Source organism: Amblyomma maculatum, chromosome 9 (genome assembly GCF_055883805.1).
Source record: "Amblyomma maculatum isolate TAMU_Amacu chromosome 9, ASM5588380v1, whole genome shotgun sequence".
NCBI classification, from domain to species: domain Eukaryota; kingdom Metazoa; phylum Arthropoda; class Arachnida; order Ixodida; family Ixodidae; genus Amblyomma; species Amblyomma maculatum.
Window position 1 is genome coordinate 120,555,198 of NC_139352.1, and position 27,951 is coordinate 120,583,148.

The 27,951-nt window shown below is 47.3% G+C and overlaps 1 protein-coding gene, 1 long non-coding RNA gene and 2 pseudogenes across 2 annotated transcripts in view; 2 read left to right on the top strand and 2 right to left on the bottom strand.

Annotated features, from left to right (window-relative positions):
- The window catches only part of LOC146180250 (uncharacterized), a 437,831-nt gene that overhangs the window by 224,045 nt on the left and 185,835 nt on the right, over nt 1-27,951 (top strand). The window lies entirely within an intron of this gene.
- Nucleotides 1-27,951, top strand: part of LOC146180254 (uncharacterized) — a 191,871-nt gene that overhangs the window by 67,883 nt on the left and 96,037 nt on the right. The window contains exons 7-8 of the mRNA XM_084579467.1: nt 2,742-2,773; nt 12,553-12,629. Of these exons, the coding sequence (XP_084435593.1) occupies nt 2,742-2,773; nt 12,553-12,629 (109 nt within the window). The remainder of the gene's footprint in view (nt 1-2,741; nt 2,774-12,552; nt 12,630-27,951) is intronic.
- On the bottom strand, nt 17,484-19,618 carry LOC146180255 (uncharacterized; annotated as a pseudogene).
- Nucleotides 21,050-27,168, bottom strand: LOC146180256 (uncharacterized; annotated as a pseudogene).

Consider the following 27,951-nt stretch of genomic DNA (forward strand, 5'->3'; position numbering starts at 1 on the left):
GCGCACGCTAATGACAAGGAAAAAACTGCATTTGTCACGCTGGACGGCCTTCTCGAGTTTAATTTTATACTTTGCAACGCGCCCGCACCCTTCGAAAGGTTTATGGACATGGTGTTGCGTGGTTTGAAGTGGGACATTTGCATGTGTTACCTGGACAATGTTGTCATATTTGGAAGGACCTTAGCTGAACACAATGAACTCTAGCTATTGTCTTAGACTGTTTGCGTAATGCTAGCCTCGTCCTTAATTCCAAGAAGTGCCAGTTTGGTGAGCGCCAGACATTATTGCTGGGACACCTCGTTCACAAGCACGGGGTATGACTTGATCCTCAGAAAACAGTGGCGGTCAAGTCATTCTAACCACCCAAGAATGTCAAAGAGCTCCACAGTTTCCTTAGGTTATGTTGTTGTTTCCATCGATTTATACACCGGTTTGCTGACATCGCCGCCCCGCTGACAAGTCTGCTACACAATGGGGCTTCTTTCGAATGGACGACTGAGTATGAAGCCTCTTTTCGTCAGCTGATGTTTCTGTTGACGTAGCATCCTATTCTATGCCACTTCAATCCTGCCGCACCCACAGAAGTCCACACCGACGAAAGTGGTATTGGCATTGGGACTATTTTGGTTTAGCACTGCATCGGACAAGAGCATGTTATCGCATGTGCAAGCCATTCTCTCAGCAAGCCTGAGCTGAACTACACAGTCACGGCCCAGGAGTGCCTTGCAGTGGTCTTCGGCATCCAACAGTACCGCTCATATTTACACGGACGGCCATTCACCATTGTCACTGACCACCACTCTCTGCTGGCTGACACTTTCGGGATCCTTGTGGTCGTCTTGTGCGCTGGGCCGTTCACCTCCAAAAGTACTTTCGACATCGTCTACAAAAGCGGCTGGCGGGACGCTGACGCAGACTGCCTTTCGCGGCTGCCACCATTGAGTGCGACACCGACAACTTCGACAATACAATTACATCTCTGTCCTGGTTGCAGTTTCCAGACCTTCAAGTTTTTAAATCGGAACAGGAAAAAGATCTGTTTCTAACCTCTCCAACTCCCCGCAGACCCGTCGGGTTACTGGCTGTTTTTGTGTACGCGACGGTCTCCTGTGATCGAGCATTCAACACTACGTGGCCAATTGCACGCAGTGCCAGCATCACAGATGTCTTACAGCTGCTCCTGCTGGGCCGCTGCAGCCTGTGCTGCCTCCGAGCACACCCTTTGAGCAAGTCGGTATCAACTTGCTGGATCCATTTCCAAAGTCTTGCTTTGGCTATTGCTGGATTGTCATTTGCACCGATTATCTGACTGGCTGCTATTCCGTCGGCTACAGCATATCAGATGTTCATGTTTTTGCTACGCTCGATCATCTTATGCCACGGGCCACCACGAATTATTATAAGTGACCGCGGCCGTCAGTTCACAGCGGATGTCATCGAAGAACTCATGCATCTCTGCGCAACAACTTTTCGCCACTCGATGCCCTATCACCAGTGAATAAACGGTTTGGCTGAGCACATAAACTGAACATTGACCAATATGCTGTCAATGTATGTGGCCGCGGATCACAAAAACTGGGACACCATCCTGCCTTTTGTAACCTACGCTTTTAATACTGCGACCCATGGAACTATGGGTTACAGCCCTTTCTTCTGTACGCCCATCCACCGCGCTATACCCTGGATACAATCTTGCCATTCTCAGTTAGCGATGATCCCTGCATTGCAGAGACCCTGTGCCTCGCCGAAGAATCTCGTCGAATTGCCCACTTGCGGACTGTAGCTTCTCAAGAATGCTTCAAGGCACGCTGCGATGAGCACCATCGACATGTTGCCCACGCTCTGGGTGATGTGGTCTGACTTTGGTGACCGCTTCGCCGGGCGTGGCCTTCATCAGAAACTACTGGCATACTATGATGGACCTTACCTCATTATTACCCTCATTGGTGACGTCACCTACGAGATGTATAACTGCGATAGATCACCATTCGTCGAAGACAGAACTTTCTCGTGTTGCGTGCTTGAAGCCCTGGAACTTTCGTAAGACTACGTAACTCGAAGGGATATTATAACAGCCGCAAAAAAGATGAGGCGCTAGGTGCTGTGGAGGAGAACAGTGCTCGTTGGTAGGCGCGTGCGAGAGCCTGAGAGACTGATAGCTGACAAGGCATCTCTGACACCCCGATCTTTGTGAACTGTTGTTTTGGCTGTACACCACTGTTATAAGGATTGTACTTAACACATAACTAATACCAGTTGATTACCTGTATTACTATTTTTGTTAGCATTAATTTTTTTCCATAATTATGTTGCAGCTGTAGTACGATTTTGATGACCCAAATTTGTTGGCGAACAATGATGCCAGCATGTTAGCTTTCCCTGTGTGTGCATGAGGGAAAATGGTTGTTCTGTGGATGAACAGCCTGCATTTCACTGGAACCTAGCTCTGTTTTTGCAATCTGCCATGACGCCACAACACAGGATCATGTTCTGTGAGCCTGCAATTTCGGAGTGAAACACGGGTACTTTTTTACAGTTCTTTTGTTTCTATTTCCTGGTGGTACAAAGTATAGGCAAGTACACACTGCAGTGCCTTCCTTTAGCCCTTTTAAGTGAGTGCATTTTAGTGTAGTGCTCTGATGAGTGAACATAATTGGTCAGTCATTCCAGCATACATGGCTGCCATTACTGCAACACCTTGAAAGAAGTGAATGCTGATCTGCTCTCTCTCTCTCATGCAGGTCTCAGGAGGAGGTGCAGCTTTCTGAAGACGGTGAGTCGACACCGTGTTTGGAGCACTACCTCTCTGGCAACTACTCTCATGTTTGTTTTTATGACGGGGTGTTGAACAGGAAAAGAGATAAAAATTGGGGCTTGCTGTGCATGTGGGCTTGCACACAAAGCATTCACTTAGGGTCATTTTGCATAACTGGTTTAGTAACAGTGTATTTATCATGGCCATGCGATTTAATCGCTAGTTCGCTTTGCTACAAGGGGACACCATGCAATGCGGCTTATTTGAAAGTGACTGCTGATAACTCCTCACGTGAGATGGTGAAATGATCCATAATTCAAAGCTTCTAAATTTTGTTCAGAAAGCAGGAAAAAGGTAGTGGGCAATGTTTTGATCATGATAGATGCAGTTTCACCTGTAGGAATTGCCTAAATTGGAGCAATTCGATGTAGAGGTAATCGGAAAGTTGCGATGCAGTAACCACAGGATGGTAAGGTCTCGAGTTAATATCGATTTGAAAAGGGAATGGTACAGATTAGTAACGAAGAAGTCCATCAATGAATTAGTGGTAAGGGGAAAAGTAGAATTCAGGCTCTCGCTGCAGAATAGATACTTAGTGCTAACCGAGGATGGCAACATTACCCTAGAGGCAATGAACAATAATTTCAGAGATATCGTTACTGAGTGCGTGGTAAAAGTAGGCGGTATAATTGTCAGAGAGGATACTGGTAAACTAGGGAGTTTTAGAATAGGGGGACCTAAGCCTTGGGGTCCCCAAGAAAATAGTGTGCCGCGGTGCAACATGCTAGCCGAGCGAAGAGTTTTAAGGCCCCAATATAGTCTGACGTAACACGCGCGCGCACGTCGGCTTTTGCGGCGTTGTGTTGGCAAAACACCGAGGTCTATACTCCAACGACATGGCGTGGTGGGCGTAGCGAGCGTGAATCGACGCAGCCCAACATCTTCGACGCGCAAATAGAATCCGCCTATTTCTCGCTGACCGCACTGGCCACGATGGGGGTACAGAATTGCGGCTTGCAATGCAGACAGCGACCGCGCGCGCATCTCAGACATTTGCGGAAAAGCTGCTAGAAAGCATTCGAGCACATCCCTGTATCTATGGTACCAGACGGATTGACTAGAGACGAGAGGAAAAAAAATTCTTGGAATGAAATCTGTCAGTAGTGCGGCCAGGCATGCACAGCTGTGAGCTCTTCGCTGCAGTGTGTAATGTGCCATACCCCTTTTAATGCAGTGCTCAAGGAGGTGTAATGATGGTGTTGTTACTCTTATCTGCAGTACTTTCAGTGGAATACCAGGAACTGCGGAAGCGGCTTTGCTTAGAGTTGTGACTGGTACACGCCGGAATCGAAGGCTGTCGATTTGGCCACTCGGAAAGTCAGCAGCTCAACAACTTGGGGAATTCGTAAAATTGATAGAATTCTACAAGAACAGAGTTCGACCGAAAAAGTGATCCTCATGACTATGTAACCTCTAACTCATCTGTAATCGTACAGATACTTAAATGATGATTAGTTTTCAGTAAAACACGCACGTTCACAAATCATTATCATTCCATCTGTAGCCGTCGTCGACATGGGCTCAGGCCGTTGCTGGGCTGGATGTCACCACTGCTGGCTGTAAATGCTTTGTGCCATTTGAACGTTAGATTCGCACTAAACACATCGCATCGTTCTCTTGATCATGACAGTAGTTATTGCCTCGATAAGCAACCAGTTCCTCCCTGCAGGTGCCCTGTCGCCTTCTCGAAAATGCACACCGAAAATGTACCAGCCCTCAAGGGTGTCTTGTGCGCATACGCGCCGCGGCACTGTGCACACCAGCCACACCAGACTGTAGAGGCGGCAGCTTTTTGACGCGCACGTTGTAGAAGACGTACCGTGGTCGACGTCACCAGCTCTGCCAGTCGCGTCGAAAACGTTGGACTATATTGGGGCCTTTAGATTAAGGGTTTTCCCGATGCAGCGGAGCTGGGCTTGCGTTCGTTGATCATAGTTCCCCGACGGTAAACCATGAAATAGCATCTAAATATATTGATACGTGGCAGAAGGCTAGTACCACAACAGGGGAAACCACAACAGGTGATGAGAGACGTAGGTGTTCAGGCAAGCACCAACCGTTTCTTCAGCTTCGTCGTCCTCTTTAGTGGCATATACGTAACATTACTCCGGCACGAAAAGAACAGTCCCGGTGCGTACTACGTCGAGGAACTACAGCTGGAGTGGTACGGCTTCGTGCGAGCGACATGAACGATTTCTGTACGGGGCATATCAAACTGTCGGTGTGGGTGCACAGGGGTGACCTCGTATGTCACGGAAGTGACTGGCAAGTGCTTCTCACAGAGCCCAATTCTATGAGTGGGAGTTCAAAGTAAGACAAGAGAGTCCGGAGAGTAGTGGACATCCCTATGACGAGAATCATGGTGGCGTTTTTGAGAGTTTTGGGAGGAAGCCAGTCGGTGGCGAGAATAACACAGGCGGCTTCAGCTCGGGATATGGCGTCACGAACATAGGAACTTGCATTAGCGGTGGGAGGCAGTACACTGTCAAATGGAAGACAAGGGTCATGGCCGAAAAGAAGATAAAAGGCCGAGTAGCCCATTGTATCGTGACGGGATGAATTATATGCAAAGGTCACAAACGGTAAGGTAATATCCCAGTCACGGTGATCAGCCGATACATACATTGACAGCATGTCCGTGAATGTGCGATTGAGGCGTTCAGTGAGGTGGTTCGTTTGTGGATGGTAAGCGGTGGTGAAGTAGTGCTTAATGGAGCAGTATCAGGGAATTTCTTCGACTACTCGAGCAAGAAAGCAGCGACCACGGTCAGTGAGCAGCTGGCGTGGTGCACCATAACGTCGTGGAGGAGAAACGCTACCACGTCACTTCCACAGCTGGTGGGTATCGCTCGTGTAACGGTGTAGCGTGTAGTATAGTCCGTGACCACTGCAATCCATTAATTCCCCGAAGCAGAAAGAGGAAAAGGCCCGAGGAGGTCAAGGCCAACTCGGAAAAATGGGTCTATTGGGATGTCGATAGGCTGTAGGGATTCAGCAGGCACAACCGAGGGCTTCTTCCGTCGCTGACACCTGTCGCAAGAAGCCACGTAACGAAGAACAGAGCGGTAGAGGCCTGGCCAAAAGAAGCGCCGGCGGACGCTGTCGTACGTACGAGAAACGCCAAGATGACCCGCAGTGGGTGCGTCGTGCAGCTGCTGAAGAACGGTGGCACGCAGGTGGTCGGGGACTACGAGCAGAAGCTCAGCGCCATCTGGTCACATATTGTGTCTATATAACGTGCCGTTGTGGAGCACATACAAAGCAAGGGTAGCGTCAGGGTGATCAGTGCTGAGGCGGTTGATAATGCCCCAAAGCTTGGAATCTAAGCGCTGCTCATGACGAATGTTTGAAAGGTCAGAGATCGACAACACTTAGGGGTCATCGTCACACTCGCTTTCCGACGGCAGATGTACCGGGTTGCGGGAAAGGCAATCGGCATCAGTGTGTAGCGGCCGGACCTGTGGACGACAGAAAAAGTGTATTCCTGAAGATGCAGCGTCCAACGGCCGAGATGACCAGTAGGGTCCTTCAGCGAAGAAAGCCAACATAAGGCGTGGTGGTCGGTGATGACGGAGAACAGGCGGCCATACAAGTAAGGGCGAAACTTTGTAATGGCCCACACGAGGGCTAAACACTTACGTTCTGTGATCAAGTAATTTTACTCAGCCGCTGAAAGGAGGCGACTGGCATAAACAATGACACGAGTGTGACCCATATGCTGCTGGGTGAGAATAGCACCAATACCGTGACCACTGGCATCGGTGCGTACCTCCGTCGATGCTGAGGGGTTGAAGTGTACCAGGACGGGCGGGTTGGTGAGGGCTGCAATTAGCTCAGAAAAGGCTTGAGATTGTTCTGGGGAATACTGCGCTACTTGATATACAGAGACAAATGGAAGACGACACACGAATGAAGCGCGTGTGTCGTCTTCCATTTGTCTCTGTATATCAAGTAGCGCAGTATTCCACAGAATGATCAACCAACTGGCCCCCGTGTTTGCATTATTGTTCTGGGCCCCAGCAAAATAGAACGTCGTTCTTCAGAAGAAGGGTAAGTGGACGAACCATCTCCACAAAGTTGGGGACAAACCGCTGAAAATACGAGCAAAGGCTAAGAAAACTGCGACCGTCACTGGTACAGCGGGGTGTAGGAAATGCACTTGCAGCATGAATTTTGTCGGGGGTCGGGTTGAACGCCGCTGGCATCGATCAAGTGTCCGAGTACCTTGAGTTGACGTCAGCCGAAGTAACACTTCTTTGAATTCAGCTGAAGGCCAGCTCTTCGGAGGACTCCAAGAATGGCATCAAGGCGGTGAAGATGGCTCTTGTAGGTCTAAGAAAAGACAGTGACGTCATCGAAATAACATAAGCACGTTGTCCATTTAAAACCACATAGAAGAGAGTCCATCATACGCTCGAATATAGTGGGCACATTACACAGGCCAAAAGGCATCACCTTGAATTGGTACAGGCCATCGGGAGTGACGAAGGCGGTCTTCCCTCGGTCCCGTTCGTCAACCGCAACCTGCCAATAACCGAAACGAAGATCAGTCGAAGAGAAATAACTGGCACCGTGCAAGCAGTCGAGGACATCATCTATTCTGGGAAGGGGGTAAACGTCCATCTTTGTAACTTTGTTGAGGTGTCGGTAATCAATGCAGAACCTCCAGGTATTGTCCTATTTAACAAGCACGACTGGTGACGCCCAGGGGCTGCTCGAGGGCTCTATAATGTTTCTTGCCAACATCTTGTTCACTTTATCTTGTATGACGCGACGTTCAGAAATGGCGACTCGGTAAGGTCTTTTGTAAATTGGGCTGGCGTCTTCGGTATCGATACGGTGAGTAACGAGGGACGTTTGTCCTAAGAGTTGGTTACCAAAATCGAAAGTGTCACTGTACGATGTCTGGTAAGTGCTTGAGCACGATCAGGACACAAGTCAGGAGCTACCATTCCTGATATGCGGGCCTCCGTAGGCGGGGATGGCGCATGCCGTGTCGATACTCCAGCAGTAGGGTCAGGTAAAAGTGCAAACACATTAAAGTCAGACAACGGGGTCAATTCGGCGAGAGAAATGCCCTCGGGAAGAACTTGTACAAAAAAGCTGAAGTTCAGGACTGGAAGATAAGTGTGGTTATTCGCTACATGCACAATATTGTGAGGGAGGGCTATGCTACGCTGCAGAGGCACATCGGTTAAGCGGAGAAAACGTTGTCGCCATCAGGAATGAAGGGAAAAGGCGTCATCAGCACATACACAGTGGCTTCAGGTGGCAGGCAAGTAAATTCAGCGGAGCGAAGACGGAGCGTTGAAGTTGCATGAGCATGTTCATCAGGACAAAACGGCAGGTTTAGATGAAGCAGTCCAGAAGAACAGTCAATGAGAGCAGAGTGTGCAGTTAAAAAGTCGAGGCCTAATATAATGTCTTGAGGGCAACTGGTGAGGACTTTACATAACACAGGGATGTTGCGGCCGGCAATGCAGTACACATACCAATCACAGTAGCTGTGCAGTACACATACCAATCACAGTAGCTGTGTTGCCATCTGCAACACGAACGGTAGGTGAGGTGGCAGGTGTGAGGACTTTCTTGAGGTGTCGGTGGAGCGAGGAACTGAGGACAGAAATGTGGGTGCCAGTGTCAATAAGTGCAGAAATTGGGACTCCATCCACGAGAATATCAATGAGATTACGTCTAGGTGCGGGGTTCAAAACCGAGTTGGCAGTCCGGGTCGGTAATGCAGTCCCGAGCGCTGCATTCGCTAGTTTCCCGAGTAGGTGCCGGCGTATAATGGGAAGAAGCTGTGACGAGGTAGCGGTGAACGGGATCGACGAGCCCTTGGAGATGGAGATCGGCTGTAGCGACGAGCAGTTGGGACGGTTTCGGTGCGAGGCTCATCTGGTTGAGAAGAAAAGTGTCCAGTTCGATCATAGGCGGGGCGGGGCTCCTCTGGTGGGGCAGCAAAGTGTCAAGGTCCAAAGTAATACCGACGGACAGCATTGTAATATGAGCGAGGGGTGGGGAAGGTACGGCTGCGGCAATACTTGTGGCCGGCTCGACAGCAAATGAAGCAGATTGGCCTGTCGCCTGAGGTGCGCTACTCTGCAGGATTGTGACCAAGGTAGCGAAGTGGGGATGCTATGCTGATGGTTGTAGCAGCCACTAAAGGAACAGGGTGCGATGATGGCGGGGGCGGCACGAAGCTAGAGGAGAGGCCGACGTTTGCAAGTTTCTTGCGGACAACGGCCTCTATCATGGCCACGGTGTCAGGCAGCGGAGACGGGAGTGATGCAGGAGTTAGGACCTCGAGTTCTCTCCGGACGATCCGAATCACGGTCATGGGATGGGAGGGCTGGTGCAAAGGGGCCAGGTCATTGCAGCATGAGGTAGCTGCCGTGTTCGGAAGACGCTCAAAGCGATGTACAAGACGTCTTTGTTTAGCTTGCTTAAATTTTCGGCAGACTTGAAACACCGAGTCGACGGTAGAGCAGTCCATGCAGAATAGGATGTGGAACGCATCATCCATGATACCCTTGAGGATATGCCCTACCTTGTCACTTTCCGGCATGGAGGTGCTGATCTTGCGACACAACACAAGCACGTCCTGAATGTAGGCGAGGTAGGACTTCATGGGGAATTGAACATGAGAAGAAAGTTCCGTTTTTGCAGCCAGAGCACGTCCAATTGGTTTTCCGAGCACGTTCTTAAGCTTTCGCTTGCAGATATCCCAGGTAGCGAGGTCTTGTTCTTTTCTGCCAAATAAAAGATGATGTTGGCTGCAGCGCTCATACTCATCTAGCCAATCGTCAACGTCTGGGTTGTCGTCGCTATTAAAGATGGGAGGGTGACGAATTTTCGTTAGAACAACTGGCTGAGGCGATGTTCCCGCGGTGGTAGGGGCTGCTTTGGAGGTCATCGTGGCTGTTTGAGACGTGGTTGTGATCCCAGGTGGGTGGCGGCCGTTTCGCAAATCCAGCTTTTGGCAGCGTAAATGGGCTAATCGGCGTGTACGGGGATCTTGATTCACCTCCACCAAGATGATACGTGGCAGAAGGCTAGTACCACAACAGGGGAAACCACAACAGGTGATGAGAGACGTAGGTGTTCGGGCAAGCATCAACCGTTTCTTCAGCTTCGTTGTCTATCACTGTGTAGTCCGTCGTCCTCTTTAGGGGCATGTGCGTAGCAATATAAAAGGCAACAGCACCATTTTATTTATGAAAAAGTGCTATCATTGTACAAAGCTATATTACAACTACCAGTTATATAAACCGTTTTTGTCAGACAAAAAGAAATCGCCCAATAGTCAATCCAGGCTGAGCTGGGAAACCTAATTCGAACCTTGCGCGCTTTCCGACGTCTAGTCCCCATGCAATTCAAACGAGGTGAACTTGCTGAGCTTAGCAGCTTGGCAAATTCAGAAGCAATCTGAAAATATGGTGCGTTTTATCGCTACATTTTAGTGGTGCAGCCATCATGAGACATAGTACAAGCTTCGTTGGCCTTTCGTTTGCCATGAATGCTCGACACCATGGAGTGGTGACAACGAATCTTTGCTGAGGGGAACGGCCGCTGCTTGGCTGGACGCCGCCATGTTGCTGTAACCCAAGCGACTCAACCGCGGTTTTTGGGCGAACAGTTTGATAAATAGGGGCCGCCCCAACGTGCCTTACGTTCTGCGCATGCGCATTTCGACACCCCAAGCTCCTCTAAAACTCTTGTCTAAGGAGACGAAAGATCTGATTAAGAAATGCCACAAAGTATGAAAGCCTTCAACCCAACAAACCGTATAGAACTGGCAAAGTTATCAAAGCTGATCAATAAGCGCAAGGTGGCCAACATAAGGAAGTATAACATGGGGACAACTGAGCATGCTCTAAAGAGCAGTCATAGTCTGAAAGCTGTAAAGAGGAAATTAGGCTCAAGCAAAAATTAGATGTATGCACTGAGGGCAAGGCAAGCGGTGTCATTACTAACATGGACAGAATAATCAAGGTTGCCGAGGAATTTTATATTGATCTCTACAGTAGCCAAAGCAGTCAAGACAAGAATGAAATTGGCTGTAATGAAGAGCAATCAGATGTTCTGCCAGTAACGAAGGAAGAGGTTAAGAAAGCATTAGAAACTATGAAAAGGGGGAAAGCAGCTGGAGAGGATCAGGTAACTGCAGATTTGTTGAAAGATGGGGGGATGTTGTGCTAGGAAAACTGGCGCAATGCCTGGTGTCATTGACAGTACCGGAACCATGGAAGAACGCAAACATTATTTTAATTTATAAAAAAGGGGACGCTATAAGGACTGGAAAAATTAGACCAATGAGCTTACTATTTGTTACATATAAGGTATTTACTAAAGTAATCGCCAATAGAACCAGGACAACCTTAGACTTAATCAAGAAAAAGATCAAGCAGGTTTTTAGAAAGCGCGATCATATCCACAGCATCAACCAGGTGATAGAAAAATGCTCAGAATATGACCAGTCCTTTTACATAGCATTTATTGATTATGAAAAAGCATTTGACTGAGTAGAAGCCTCGGCGGTCATACAGGCGTTGCGAAATCAGGGTCTAGACGAGCTGTATGTGGAAGTACTTGAAGACATATATATAGTGGCGGCACAGCAATGATAGTTCTGCATAAAGTAACAAAATTGCGATAAAGAAAACTGTTAGGCAAGGAGACATTGCCGAGTACTATTCACAGCTTGCTTAAAGGAGGTATTCAGAAACATGGAATGGAAGCAGTTAGGAATAAGAGTAGATGGAGAATACCTCAGTAATCTTCCATACACTGATGACATTGCCTTGCTAAGTAACTCTGGGGATGAACTGCAAAGAATGATTGACGACCGAGGCAGAAAAAGTAGAGAGGTAGGCTTGAAAACGAATATGCAAAAGACTAAGGTAATGTTGAACAGCCTCGGGAAGGAACAGCAGTTTACTTTAGGTAGGGATGCTTTGGAAGTAGTAGGCAAATATTTCTACTTAAGACAGGTAGTAACCGCAGATCCGGACCATGAAAGGGAAATAACAAGGAGAATAAGATTGGGATGGAGTGCATTTGGCAAGTGCCCGCAGATTATGACTAACTTACCAGTACCGCTCAAGAGGAAAGTATACAACAGCATGAGATTGTAGCGCACAGCAAGACAGCACACAAGAAGAAACGAACAACACGAGCGCTTGTGTCCTGTCTTGCTCTACACTAAAATCACACCATGTTCACGCACCAACAAGCCCAAAAAGCCATGCTTTTGTATACAACAGTATCATCTTATTTGTATACTCCTATGGTGCTGAAACGTGAAAGCTAACGAAAAGAGTTCTACTTAAGTTGAGGACAACGCAGAGGGCTATGGAATGAAAAATGGTAGGGGTAACGTTAAGAGATAGGAAGCATGCATAGTGGGTCAAAGAAATAACTCAAGTTACTGACGTTCTAGTGGAATTCAAGAAGAAGAAATGGGCATGAGCAGGACATGTAGTGCAAAGAGAGGATAACCGATGGTTGCTTAGGGTAAAAAACTGGATTCCAAGGGAAGGAAAGTGTAACATGGGGCGGGAAGTTAGATGGGTGGATGAGGTTAAGAAGTTCGCAGGGGTCAAGTGGCTGCAGCTAGCACAGGACTGGGTTAATTGGAGGAATATGGGAGAGGCCGTCGCCCTGCAGTGGGTATAGTCCGGCTGATGATGAATTGTAGGCCTGGGAGTCACACATACAATGCATCGTTTGTGCAGTGTTGGAGTTGGAGCGAAAAGCGGAGGACGCACGTAGCAGGAGTAGGGCATTTCGGCTCCTGGAAGACCGAGCAAAGGTATGTTGTCAGTTCCTGCCTATTCAGTACATCTTTCTTCCCCAAGCTGGAATTAAAGGAAAGCAGCTTTGTTCTGGGGGTTGGATTGCAGGTATGGCTTCGTTTTTGCCTTTGATGAGTTGCTGTTTTATCAGGGCTTTTTTAAATATGTATCTATTTCCAGTCTCTTCCAGTCTCTCATTTATGGTTGTGAAACTCTGGCCAAAGTTTTATATAGGGACAGCACTTGCCACTGGTGGCGCAGCTGTTGTAGAGGGAGCACAAAACGGTCGCGTGAGCGTTGTATATTACAGCGATTTTTCGGCAGACATTTCCTTGGTATTTGCACTTTTTTGGGGGTTGCTATTTGGGTTTTGCGTGGACGCTACTTTACTGATAATCTAAATGCTTGGCTGCAGCAAGAAAACCCTGTGTGATCAACCGCAGCCGCTAGCAAACCCTGCTAGCTGCCGTTTTCTGACAAAACACACTTGCTTTTGTTTGTTGCTTGTTATAAAATTGATTTTCGTACATGAGTCGTACGTGACTTTCATACATTATTTTTGACTGCAACTTATCTACAATGCACCTCTGAAAGATTTAGTGTACTGGTCAGTAATTTATCTTCATATGTCCCTAGACTGCGGTGTTTTGGGTCGTCCTTGCTTTCGCTGGGAGTGCATTACTTTTAATTATGCTTATGGCTGGCACTTACATTGCGAAACATTGCAAGCTTACTGCGGCTTCCAAAGCAACATGAGAAAGCGAGAACATAAAAAAATAAAATAAAACGGAGTAGACCCGCTTAGAGCCTGGAACCACTTCGTCCTCAGCGCAGCACGTTCGACGCAATTACCCGTTATAAATGAAAAACCTCGATCCCCGTCGTGGCAGCATATGAAGACCCAGAGGACATGCTACAGGAGCATTCATATGACAAAAGCACCCGCTGTTTTGAGAGGGCTATTTCAAAGGCTTTTTTTTTCCCGATACTTGCGGAAGTGGCCAATTAAGATGCTGAGGACTAGCCGCGCAAGCCATATAGTTGCACTTTCTCACACTGCGACGACAACAAAGACGCTGGCAGTGCCCTGAGCTCAGGACGCTGGCGAAGACGACACTGGCAAAAGCTATAGGCACCAAGAAGAGTTCCCGTGTCTGCAAAGCAACATCGAGGTGTAGATGATTCTTTAAAATATAAGTGATAATACGGTGAAATATAAAATATACTGAGAAATGCATGCATTTATTCAATGTGTGGCACTGTGTTCGTAGTAAAAAAGTACATTTGATACTAAAGAACAACATGTAATGACAAATGCTTATGGTTCCACTAAAAAAGGCAAAATAAGAAACCATACAAATCTCTGTATAAATCAAATTTATAATGTATAAATAAGCCATAAAATACAAAATGCAAATGTTACTATCTGCAAATAATACGAAGATGTACAAGTTTTTACATCATAAGGTATGCGTTCAAGACAGTAAAGAAAATTAAGGTGGCAGCGACAATTGCATGTATCGAGGCTGTCAGAGGGGCTGCTACTAGACAGGCTCCCTGCCACCACCTGCTGGGCGTATCTAGGCTGTCAGAGGGGCTGCTACTAGACAGGCTCCCTGCCACCACCTGCTGGGCATACAGACTGCTTTTTTGCCCGGATATCTTTTTTTGTGTGTGTAAAGAGGTGTAGCACACGTGCAGCGGTGGCGTAGCAGTAGAACATCTGCCTCGCATGCAAGAGGACCAAGGTTCAAATCCCGGTGCCGTGCAATTCTCCACCGGATTAAAAAAAAAATCCGCGTGTCGATGGAATTCCATAAAAGGTTTAGGGTGCGACCTGATTCCGGTGAACACCGCCGGCAATGCACTCCCTCACCAGAACAGGAGTTAGCCACCCTGGTGCAGTTTGGCCGCACCCTCCTATGATAAGCTCCATAAAACCCCGGCCCTCAGTCACCAGCGGCTGCCGAATAACTGACCACGGCGGCGGTCAGACCTGTGACGCAGCAGGGGGTGCTAAGAATGCCTGGCTCCGCTGGACAGGCCGCCATTGGAAACTGACCCTGGCAACGTTTAACGCTAGAACCCCAGCTAGTGAAGCTAGTTTAGCAGTGCTGTTAGAGGAATTAGAGGGTATGAAATGGGATGTCTTAGGGCTTAGTGAGGTTAGGAGGCCGAATGAGGCATATACTGTACTGAAGGATGGGCATGTACTGTGTTATCGAGGCTTACCAGGGAGGCGACAACTAGAAGTAGGTTTCTTTGTCAATAAGTATATAGATGAATTCTATAGTATTAATGAGAGGGTTGAAGGCATCGTAATTAGGCTTACTAAGCGGTATAAACTGAAGCCTATGCACTCACATGTAGTTATGATAACCATGGCAGTTGAAAGCTTCTATGAAAATGTAGAAGCTGCAATGTGAAAAGCAAAGCCACAGTATACTGTACTAATGGGCGACCTCAATACCAAGGTAGGGAAAAAGCAGGCAGGAGACTAGGCAGTAGGTGGCTATGGCATTGGTTCTAGGAATAGCAGGGGGGAGTTACTAGTTGAGCTTGCAGAGTGCAATAACTTAAGAATCATGAATACCTTCTTCAGCAAATGGAAGAACCAGAAATGGACATAGAAAAGTCCTAACGGGGAGACTAAAAATGAAATTGACTTCATAATGTGTTCAACCCCCGCCATTATGCAAGATGTAGAGGTAATCGGGAAAGTGCGATGCAGTGACCACAGGATGGTGAGGTCCCGAATTAGCCTGAATCTGAAGAAGGAACGCAACAGATCAGTAGGAAAGAAACCCATCAACGAATTAGCGGTGAAGGGGAGGGCAGAAGAGTTCAGGATCTCGCTACAGAATAGATATTCAGTTCTAACCGAGAATGGCGACATTACCCTAGAAGCAGTGAACAATAATTTCAGAGATATCATTACTGAGTGCACTGTAGAAGTAGGCAGTAGGATAGTTAGAGAGGATACCGGTAATTAAAAGAGACGAAAGATTTGATTAAGAAACGCCAGAGCATGAAAGCTTCCAATCCAACAGACCAGATCAAATTGGCCGAGATATCAAAGCTAATCAATACGCGCAAGGTGACCGATATAAGGAAGTATACCATGGAGAAAATTGAGCATGCTGTAAACAGGGAAAGCCTTTAAGCAGTAAAGAAGAAATTGGGCATAGGCAAAAACCAGATGTATGCGATAAGGGACAAGGCGGGCTATGTCATCACGAATATGGACAAAATAGTCAAAGTAGCCGAGGAGTTCTATACAGATCTCTACAGTAGCCAAAGTAGTCAGGACCGTAACGAGATTGGCGGTAGGGAAAACAGTCAGACGTTCTACCACTGACGAAGGACGAGGTCAAGAAAGCATTAGAAACTATGAAATGGAGGAAATCAGCTGGAGAGGATCAGATAACTACAGATTTGCTGAAGGACGGGAGGGATATCGTACTAGAAAAACTGGCCACCCTGTATACGCAGTGCCTGGTGTCATCGACGGTACCGGAACCATGGAAGACTGCAAACATTATCCTCATTCATAAGAAAGGGGACTCTAAGGACCTTAAAAATTAGACCGATCAGCTTACTGTCTGTTACGTATAAGGTATTTACTAAAGTAATCGCTAATAGAATCAGGACAACCTTAGACTGCAATCAAGCAAAAGATCAAGCAGGTTTTCGGAAACAGTACTCTAGCTGAGCTATCGATCATATCCATACCATCAATTAGGTGATAGAAAAATGCTCGGAATATAACCAGCCCTTATACAAGATTACGAAAAAGCATTTGACTCAGTTGAAACCTCGGCGGTGATGCAGGCATTGTGAAATCGGGGTAGACGAGCCATATGTCAAAGTGCTGGAAGATATATATAGTGGCTACACAGCAACCATAGTTCTGCATAAAGAACTAAAATTCCCATAAGGAAAGGTGTTAGGCAAGGAGACACAATCTCCCCAGTACTATTCACAGCTTGCTTAGAGGAAGTATTCAGAGACTTGGAATGGAAGCAGTTAGGGATAAGGGTAGATGGTGAATACCTCAGTAATCTGCGATTTGCTGATGACATTGCCTTGCTAAGCAACTCGGGGGATGAACTGCAAATAATGATTGATGATCTTGACAGGAAATGTAGAAAGGTAGGCTTGAAAATCAATATGCAGAAGACTAAGGTAATGTTCAACAGCCTCGGGAAGGAACTGCAGTTTACGTTAGATAGCGAAGCACTGGAAGTAGTAGGCGAATATGTCTACTTAGGACAGGTAGTAACCCCAGATCCGGACCATGAAAAGGAAATAACACGAAGAATAAGTTTGGGATGGAGCACATTTGGCAAGCACTCGCAGATTATGACTAGCAGCGCACCGGTATCGCTCAAGAGGAAAGTATACAACAGTTGCATCTTACCTCTACTCACCTATGGGATCGAAACGTTGAGGCTAACCAAGAGGATTCTACTTAGGTTGAGGACAACACAGAGGGCTGTGGAACGAAGAAAAATGGTAGGGGTAAAATTAAGATAGGAAGCGTGCAGAGTGGGTCAGAGAAATAACTCAAGTTACCGACATTCTAGTGGAAATTAAGAAGAACAAATGGGCATGGGCAGGACATGTAGTGCAAAGAGAGGATAACCGATGGTCGCTTAGGGTAGCAAACTGGACTCCAAGGGAAGGAAAGCGTTGCAAGGGGCGGCAGAAAGTTAGGTGGGCGGATGAGGTTAAGAAGTTTGCAGGGGTCAAGTGGATGCAGCTAGCACAGAACTGAGTTAATTGGAGCAATATGGGAGAGGCCTTCGCCCTGCAGTGGGTATAGTCAGGCTGATGATGATGATGATGATGAAATAAGTGTAAGTGGCACCTTAAGAGAAAAGGTGCACCACCTCTGCTGTGGTGCTCACATAATGCGATGCACAGCCAATACCAGCCGAGGCAGTGCAGCTGTCAATGAACACCTTCTCCATAATGCTTGTATACACATTTTCACACGTAATCGCATTTATAGTCAACTCTTCCACATGAGTGTCAACAGTTTTCAATAGGCCGAGCAGCCAGCTTGATGGCACTTGGAAGAAGCCTCTTGACTTAGCGAGTATCAGAGCACACGAGTCCCATTCTAGGCTCTTCATTGTTTGCACACAACTGCAGCAAGGCATGGATGATAATTTCTTGACTAGGCAGCTAGCGAGATAGTCAAGGATGCAATCTTTTGTCGCTAATCCACCGCCCAATGTAGCAGCATGCTCCCTTAAGTCATCAGGCTCGACAAGAATGTCGTCTAGGAGCACTGCCAAGGTGTCAACCTGGAGCATACATTTTTTTATTTCGGAAGCTTGAAAGCGAAACAATAAAACAAACTAAACAACAGACGATCATGCGTGAGAGGCTGTATAATGCCCAATTAGTTCTGTAACATCTTTTCTGGCACAAACAAAGCTGGAGCTGACCTCACAAAAAAGAAATTGGATTTGAGCTGTTCCCCAGGCTTGTATGTTGTTACAAAATGTAATGAACATACGGCATGGGAGTTGTCAAATTCTTTGGCTTTTCAGAAAGCTCTTGGAGCTTGAGGAGCAATTGCGGCCAGTCTCCGTCAACTTAAGCCCGCTTTAGTGGCCGTACCAGGTTGTTCACCGACAACATCCGATATTTAAACAGAAAATGCTGCACGGTTGGCTCTACTCCATTCCCTGTCACATATCACACTATATTGAAGAACCTCTGAAAGATAAACAAAAATTTCAGTGGGAGAAAAAACCCGCTAAAAAAATGCACTTACCTCTAAAGGATCCTGCCCAAATTTTCTGGTCAGTACATAGAATCCTGATTTGAGCATTGAGCAGGCTTTCAGTAAGTGCAACTGTACTCTGGAGGGTAATCCAGAGGGCTGCATATGTTCGTTTGGTCAAAAAGAAGGCCTGCGTGGGCATAGGAAGAGTTTGGACGTATATGTTCCAGTCATCAAGCCAGGCAATGTTTTCCTGCAAAGTCTGAAATGCAATCATAATGCAACTTGAGATAGCAGGCCACTAGCTATTATGCAAGAGGTACAATGCTTACAGCAATATGCCCTGCTTCGTCATTGTCATAAACTATCGGCCACCGACCAGGGTTCACCACGTGGCAAGTGGTTGCGTCGAGAGACGTGTGCATGTGTCGGCCCACTGGGACTGGGAGACAGCGGGGAACGATTGTGTATGTGTGCGGATATGCATCGTTGTTTTGTCGCCGGCCACTCACGTATGGCGGAATAAATGGTTGTGAACTCTGTGCTAGCACATGTGCAATAACACTCAGCTACAATGGTGGCAGTGGTGGCAGCAGCGGTGAGTAACCAGTCTAGTGCAGTGCCAGGGGAGGACAACGGGCCCCGACGCTACGAAAAGTTAACCCTTACTATGCCATGCCCGACGACGACACGCCCTGATCTCACGCAGATGGTAATGCACCGGCTGCCCCTATGTTCAATCCTCACGCTGTCGAGCTGCCCATGAAGTTGGACTTCAGCAGGCCCGAAGACTAGTCAAGATGGTTGAGATGCTGGGAGCGGTACTGCATCATCTCTAGCCTCGTCAAGCAAGATGAAGCAACACAGATTCACACGCTACTCTACGCAATGGGCGAGGAAGCAGAGGACATGCTGATCTCGCTAAAGCTCACAGACGACCAGATGACCGTACGGCCAAGTGGTGAGTGCTTTCAAAGTGAATGTGATCTACCAGCGAGTGATGTTCAACTCGCACAAGCAAGAGCCGCCCGAAACTGTAGACTCTTCCATGACCGATCTCTTTGAAATGGCGGATCAGTGCAACTATGGAGCGTTGAGTAATGAACTAATCTGCGACAGGCTGGTAGTGGGCCTACAAGATGTCACGCTAAGCGAAAAAATTCAACTGGATGCTGAACTCACACTGGCGAAGACCGTCGCAGCATCACGCAACTCTGAAGTAGTGAAGTAGCAGCAAACAGAAATTCGTCGCAAAGAGCACTTGACCATTGCTGTCGACGAAATTGGAAAGCCTGGTCCCAGAAGAGTAGCCATAAAAAAATGAAAGCACAGTATCGAGCGCCTCGGAGTCAGCACACCGTGAAAAGCGAAGACTCGGGACACTGCCGGTGGTGTGGAGGAGCCCGCAATCACACGAAAGCTCAGTACCTAGCCACACGCAAGGTGTACAACAGCTGTACTGAAGAAAGGCCACTACGTACGCAGTATTCTGCCTGTCGGGTGCACACAAAGGTGACATGCTGAACCATTCCTCTGAGCAGAGACATTGCATGGAAGAAGTGCATCTCGGTGAAGTACGAAGCACGACGACTAAAGGGCCATGGAGAGTGAAAGCAAAGCTGATTAACACACCTCTCATGTTCAAAGGTTCAAGCCCCTGGTTCCTCTACTGACAACCAAGCGCTTGGATTAACTGAGTAGGAGATTCCAGCGCTTCTTCATGTGCCTTCTTGAATATGATTATACAATTTCTCACATGCCTGGCAAGCTGTTCACAGCTGACCTGTTGTCTCGAAAGCCGCAGCAGAGCCCGATTAAAGACGACAGAGACCTCGAGAGCGCGGTGGAAGAGTTTGAAGCCCTAATCCTAGAGCCAGCATCACATCAGGTGCTAGACAGAATCAAGATAAGCATCCAAGTGGACCCTATGCTAAACAGGGATGACCCTGTGGCTTTCGCATGGCTTTCGGTCTAGAAGCAGCCCTCAAGCATTATGCAGTAAACTTTCACTAGTTGAAGGTCTATTTTTCAAGGATCATTCCACCCGGCCTCAGGCTAAGTGCTCGAAAGACTTGCGAAGGTCACATGGGCACAACTCGGTGTAGTGCAAGAGCAAGACAATCTGTATGGTGGCTCGGCATTGGAACAAAGATAGAATATTATGTGTTGAAATGCCGAGTGGGCCAAGAACACAGGAAGTCTCCCACTGAACCTTTTATCCAGACACCACTGCCTGCATATCTGTGGGATACTATTGGCATTTATCTTTTATCTTTTCTCAATGGAAGGGAAAGACAACATCATAGTTGTGGACCACTATTCAAGATTCTTTGAGCTCGAGAGGCTAAATGGCACAACCACAAGAGATGTCATCCGCATTCTGGGATCAATCATGGTACGTTTTGGAGTACCGAGAACAGTTCGCACAATGATCTGCAGTTTGCTTCGTTTGAGTTCAAGGAACTGGTGAAACAATGGGGCTCAGACCACATAACCTCAAGTCCATACTACGCCCAAAGTAATGGCATGGCCGAACGCACAAACTGCCAAGCAGCTCCTGAAGAAATCTAACATAAACATTGCACTGCTGTCCCACAGAGCCACACCAGCAGTGGAAGGGTTCTCGCCAGCAGAACTTCTAATGGAATGCTGCATCATCCACCACCAAAATACTGGAGCTGAAATGGGATGACAGTGAGTTCAGAAGAAATTGCCGACGAGAGTGGTGATGACAGTCATACTGCACGTGCTCTGGTCTGTGGCAAAAATTCAGTTTCGAACAACTGTTCATCCTTCTCGTAAAGTTTGATGTAGCAGCTGACTGATATATTTTTTTACGTTCCTCCTGCTTGTTGTAAAACTTCGTCGCAGATGCAGTGCTTTCGCCAAAAAGCTACAAAATGAAAAAATAAAATAAGCGACACCTTATGTACCATCTTTGCCAAAAGAAACCGAGCAGCCCAGCCGGCCGGCGGAACAAGTGCTGGGCCGAGCGGCGGCGTGGCGGTCGCCTTCGGTGGCTGCTGCTCGCCGACTGCAAGTGTAAGCTTGCTGACATAAGACTGCTCCCTCGCTATCTTTCTTGGGAGGATAAAATGTAAGCGGGTACCATGTGTGGCATCCGACTTTGTTCCTTTAGAACATTGTGCTAGTCATGGAGAGCGCTGTGCACAGCAAAACTCGCTCAACGCTGATTTTGGGCTGGCGTCATGAAGCTACGCTCTTTGTTAGAACTCCTTGCATGTTGAATCCCAGTACACAGCTCCAGTAGATGAAGTGATTCGAAAATTAGTTGTTTTTGTCTCGTTTGGAATGTTAGCACAGTCAGACAGGGCATGATAAAAACCTGGGTTTGGTTTTTCCTGCGATTCCTAGTCTGCGATGATTACACTTCGCTGAGCTAGAGAGAAATAAAAACGAGGCGATATTTCCCGCCCAAAGTGCAAGATTCGTGTCCATGTAATGAGGCGAATCTGTTCATGTCGCATTTGCCGCCGCTTGTTAACGCACAAAAGTGCGCAATAGATTTCGCGATTGCAACGCCAAACTGAATGACGAAAATTTGAGCAGTGATTGCAACTGCTTGAAAAAATATTTGGCAATACTGAATGAGTGATGTAAATGTTCTCTGGCATATGATATATATATAAGGGAAGGAAAGCGTAGCAGGGGGAGGCAGAAAGTTAGGTGGGCGGATGAGATTAAGAAGTTCGCAGGGGTCAAGTGGATGCAGCTAGCACAGAACCGGGTTAAGTGGAGAAATATGGGAGAGGCCTTCGCCCTGCAGTGGGTATAATCAGGCTGATGATGATGATGATGATGATATGATCCCCCAAAAAAGCCTTTATATTGCGAAGGATGCCAACGAAGACGTTTTTCTTCCACTTGCATTGAAATTCCCTCCTAATTAACTACTCCGAATTAAGCTTCACCTTTTTGCGGCCAGGGAGTTCAGTAAATACGTAAGTCTCAGGTTTGTAAACTTTATCGTGTGTTGCACTTGAAGTATAACTTGAGAGTACACTTTTGCAGGCTAGTTGGTGCCTAAGCATTCTTTTTTTTTTTTGCGCAAAAACACGACACAAAAGGAACGAGGTAGACAGGACAAGCACATACTAACAACTCAGGTTTTTATTGACGGAACATTTGCTTAAATACAGCAGCTTGCGCAAAATTAAGAGCTCGAAGCATGCATTCACTCGTGCGATGATGGGATCTGTGCTGATCTGATATGTATGTATGCGAAGTCTCTTCTTCCCTTCCTCTTTTTGATAAGAGCAGCTGCACCAGCCAAAAGATGAGACACAGGAAAGAAGAGAACATGACAAGGCTGGACAAACAATTGAATAATTATTGCAGGAAAGAAGACAACGAAGACTCGTTCTGAAATGCACACGCACACAACCCAACCAGTGAAATGGCAGGAAAAGAAGAAGAAAATTCAGAGCCATGGCCTAACTATCGATTTTTCTAACAGAGCGAATTCCTTACAATGAAGGCTAACCAATGCCTTAGTCACACACTTGTCCTCAGCCTTAGCAATGTAAAACGCCTCAACCAACTGTCGACAGAATTGTTTTTCATTGCTGTAAACTACACCTGTATTACTGAAATCAGGCATACAAAGAGACGGGTCATCCTCCGATTTACACTCCCGGGATTGCACATGTAGCGCCAGATTAGTAATTCGCCTTCCCTGCTAGAGAATTATAGTGCTCCGTCAGGCGCACATTCAGACATCTGCCTGTCTGCCCATATTAGCACCGGCCACAATTGAGCGGAATGCGATAAACCACATTCTTTCTGCAGGTGGTGAACCTTTTCCTATGTGACACTGTGCAACGAAGACTATCACAAGCTACATTGTCGAGCCCTTTTCTAACTCTGGCGCACAAGTCTCCAATCTTGTTTTTCGCTGTAAATACAACGTCGTACCTTGCCGCAAGTTTCTTGAGTCGGTGCGAAACGCCATGGAGATGAAATTGTCACAAGTGATGGCATGCGCAAAAATGCCAGCATTTGTTAGGTACACAATGTGTTGCAGTACAAGCTTTGCTAATATTCCTCCTGGTGTAGCACCTGAGACACAAAGTTCCCACAGTCTGTGACCAGCCACTCAGTAACGGCCGGAAGAGAAACACGTAAGGCATCTTTCTTTTCATCTCCTGGTCTTGTGTGTTCCTAGAAGGTCACCTTCCCCAAAAGTGCCATGGTGGACTCTGATGGGAACGCTTCTTCTCATACTCATTTCGTCAAACATCAACGCGCCTAAAACAGAGAGTTTCAAATCATTTTAAACTATGTCTTCAGTATCTATCACACATATGTTTCAAACACAATTGTAGCAAATGTTTACCTCGACGCTGTCCGTCTTGAACGCCTTGCAGCTTTACCTTTAGGACAGTGACTAGATTTGCATCAAAGCCGAAATCAGCCTTCAGGCTTCGCGTGTAGCCATAGATTGTGCCAGGATTTGCCAAAGGGAGATAATCATTCTCATGCAGGAACATGTAGATGGCTGTGGACTTTATCTTGAGAAGGAGACAGCCATAAAGCCACTCCTTGTTGTATCTAGACAAAAAGGTTAAATCCGCCTTTTGCGGGAGGATGTGGCACCATCATGCGGGAGCGACGAGAAACACATTGGACGGCAGTTTAGCAGACGACACAAAAGCGCACCATGAAAACGCAGGTAGAAAGCGAAAGCTCCCCACTTAGTTGCCTTCGGGGTGTAAAGTAGTGACAGTGATTGCAGTATTATGTTCGCGCAGTATGGGAGAAAATGTTGCAGTGTTTTCACAATCCACTCATACCTCATGCATATAGGGAGCTTGCATGAAGCTATGCATGCTGAGTAATCCGCCATGATGTTGTCGTTAGCAGCAGATGACGCAGCCTGGCCCTGCCCACAGTCTCATCTGCATGGTCGCTTAGTGCGCGCACATGATGCTGGCGGGATTGAGCAGTCCGACTGCGGTTCTTCACGATTCCAAAAACACATCTGCACGAGGGCGAGAAGGCAAATGATTCCTTTAACGACCCCAACGTGAATGGCTCGCACGGGCCAACACACGCGAGATCGACGCCAATCCGGGCAAGTATAATGTTGGCAATGTCGACGGGCGGCCAGGTCCAGACGCATAGTTGCGGCCAGTTGTTTGCACGTAGCTTGAACAGGTCCGCGTCGCACTGCTTTGCATTTCTTTATAGCGCGCCCAATTTTTCCGGCACAGCATCGACGCATACATTCTTCAGGAATCTGCCGACAATTGCACACACGTAAGGGCAGCGCATGAAAAGCTGCGTGTTTGCTCAGTGGACCGTCGAAAACGGCAATTCACTTACTTATTTCTAGCCACTGTAACTCAGCCTGGCTAAGAGCACTGTAGCCTGGCTGCACTGCCCGCCATATGCTGCCAGCGTCAACATCATGGCGGATTACCCAGCATGCATTGCTTCATGCAAGCTCGTATTGTAAGAGCGTTAAGCGCGGGCCATGGCGTGGGTTGTGTTTGACATGACAGAATGAGACGCTGTCAGCATGCAGATTCACGACAGACTTAAATTCATTGTAAAAAAAAAAACAATCGAAAGGATAGCGTGGAGGCAGAGAGAGAAAGGAATTTCAAAGGGCAAAGCAGCCAGGGGTTTGTTGATGCTGCAGAGCTAGGTGGAATTGTCTCCTGTGACTTACGAGCGGCGCACATGCGCGGGGCGTCTTGAGTTACTGAACACGATGCGGTCACCGTGGCACCAACATGGTGCAATGGGCGTCGCTTCCTCCTCACGTCATCTACAAGCCTGCAGCTATAAGATTTCATCTACGAAGTTTGGCATACAGGCACTTATTCACACCCCCTGAACAGGGCATTGTCCCGGCCGGAATGCACAACAGAAGCCTGCAGGAAACTCGCGGCATTTTTCTGGCAATGGATGATTCAGCGCTGGTTTCTGCCCCCCAGAAGGGATGTGGTCGCAGTGGTTAAAAGGTTCTCGATGTACAGAGAATGGTCATTGTGTTGTGAAAGGATCCATAACCTTTCTGTCTTCGCAGCGATTGTGGAATCAACAACCTGGTGACACATGCGCATCTCCTGCATATCGAATGCACATGCTGGTCAGGAACAAACACTGTTCTACGATCCAGAGCACTCCACTCTGCAAGTGAACGAGCATGAACCCCCCAGGAGACTCATTTGTGCCGGGCGGTTTCCTTGCCATTGCAGACAGATCGACGATGACTATGACTTTCGAGCTCAAAAAAAAAAAAAAATACTGTCCGTCGTGCAAGGGTCTTAAGTGCATCATATTCTCCGAGCGACAAAAACACAGATACTACAGGTATGTATGCATCTAAAGGAAATATGCATGATGAAAAATACCTACTGGAGTTTGCACCCAGTCTGTAACGCACCAGTGACAGCTGCAATGAGGATTTCTTCGGTGCGTTTTTGCTTTATATGTGCCGGGGCCTGATGGCGATGTATTTTGTTGTTTGTTTTCTTTATGTGCGAAAGGGCCAAAGTAGCGCAGGTATCACAGGCGGCTGTGTGCGCTAGACCGTAATATTTAGCATGCTTTATCGCGACTGCCACCTGACTAACAAGAAAAAAATACGGCGTTTGTTGTGATGCACCGCCATTCGCAAGCCTCATGACCAGCTCAATGAATGGCGCTGCATCACAACAAACGCTGTATTTTTTTTTCTTCTTAGTCAGGCGGCAGTCGCGATAAAGCATGCTAAATATTAGTCTAGCGCACATAGCCACCTGTGATATGTGCGCTGCTCGGCCCCTTCACACATAAAAAAAACAAACGACAAAATACATCGCGATCAGGCCCCGTCGCCCATAAACTAAACATGCACCGAACAAATCCTCATTGCGGCTATCACTGGTGGGTTACAGGCTTGGTGCAAACTCCAGTAGGTACTTTTCATCATGCACATTTCTTTTAGATGCATACATACTTGTAAAGAAGTGTTTTTCGCACAGTAGAAAGTACACAGTCGGTTGCTAAAGTCGCCCATGCTTGGTAGCCTTAATTCAAGCTTCACGTCGCTGTTGGTCGCGGCTCACCGAAGGGAACCTGAAAAACCGCGTCTTGCATCCCAGCACGCCTCGAGAGGGGTAACTGTACGTGGCAGATATGGTTGGCATCGCTTTGCCAAGCTTGTGATGGTCACCGTGCCGCCAGCCCCCGTGCACTGGCGGCGACAAACGCCATCGACGCGGTCCAATGTGTTTCCATCTGTCACTGCTAGGACTTCGCGCATGCACAGAAAACTCGCGCAAAAGGCGGATTATAAGTAGGAAACGCTTTGTAGGAACCTCGCACTTGAAATACATTGCAGAAGCCAGCAATCCTGAAACTGTTAGCTAGCACACCTGTGGACATCCATTACAGACATGAAACTGAACAGTATATGCATTTTTATCCCCTGACCCAGTTAAACCTAATGCACCAGAACTCAGTCATGTTATGCATATTACGATCATTAATTCTAAAAGAGTAATCTGCAAGCATATGTATGATATGTTTCCACTCAGTTCTGGAAGTGCAATAGACAAGAGAAGGAGCTCATAGCGCGATTTTCTAATTTTGATGTCTTACCTTGCTGCTTTCGTAGATTTCAGGTTGGACTTCACCAGCCACTGCTCAAAAATTAACTTCTGACACAAAAACAATTTTGCAATGTCTCCCTCCAATCGTCTTAGTTTGTTCGCCTTTAATGTCCATGTTGCCAGCTTCATTTGACACAGGTAAAGCTGTTGCTTCACACTCTGGCGCTGACCCTTCACTACCTGTAGCTCCGACATATCACTTTCTCTGTTTGACAGCCAGTGTGGAGGCACTTTCAGGGTTCAGTGTCATATCTGCGCAGAAAAGTATAACATAGAAATAAGAGATCACACAGTCCACTGCAGGAATAACCTGCATAGAACAACACCAGTAAAAGGTGCCCAGGGACGTGAGCGGCTTACCGTCATCTCCATATGCAGCAGTGGACTGGTATGCACTTGAAGAGCCAGCACTTTCTGCCACATCACTGAGTTCCAGCGATTATTGGAGTCTTTTTTGTTGGTGGCTTGACGCTGGGCATGTGAGGTGGTGACTTCAGCTTGCTCAAGTACGATGGTAGACCTGTGAATATGTGTAAGGCGGTGCCAGGCCTGAGTTTGCTTCTCGCATTTCAGAGACACAAATTCTCCTTTCACTACAAACTTGTCAGTCCAAATAATATCCATGGGGTCAAAATGCCTCTTGAAGATACGGACATGCTTTGATTTGAAACTGAATCCGCCATTTTCCAGTCTTGGTATTGCCTGCTTTCATTTATCATGCTGCTTGGCATTACTCAACAAACAGAACGTCGAGGCCTTCTGTTGAGTACCTCTGTATCCAGAACAGCAGCCCCTCACACAGCAGATCTTCAGCATCGCAGGCTAATGCGTCACATTCGCTGCAGTATTAGTGAATGGAGACAAATTTAGGAGCGAAAATAGCAGCCACCACACGGCCGGCACCGCGCTCCGCCAGTACTCTTGCAGCTTTACAGACGCCGGCTTGCCAGCATCTATGCCCCCACCGTTGGCCCCCCA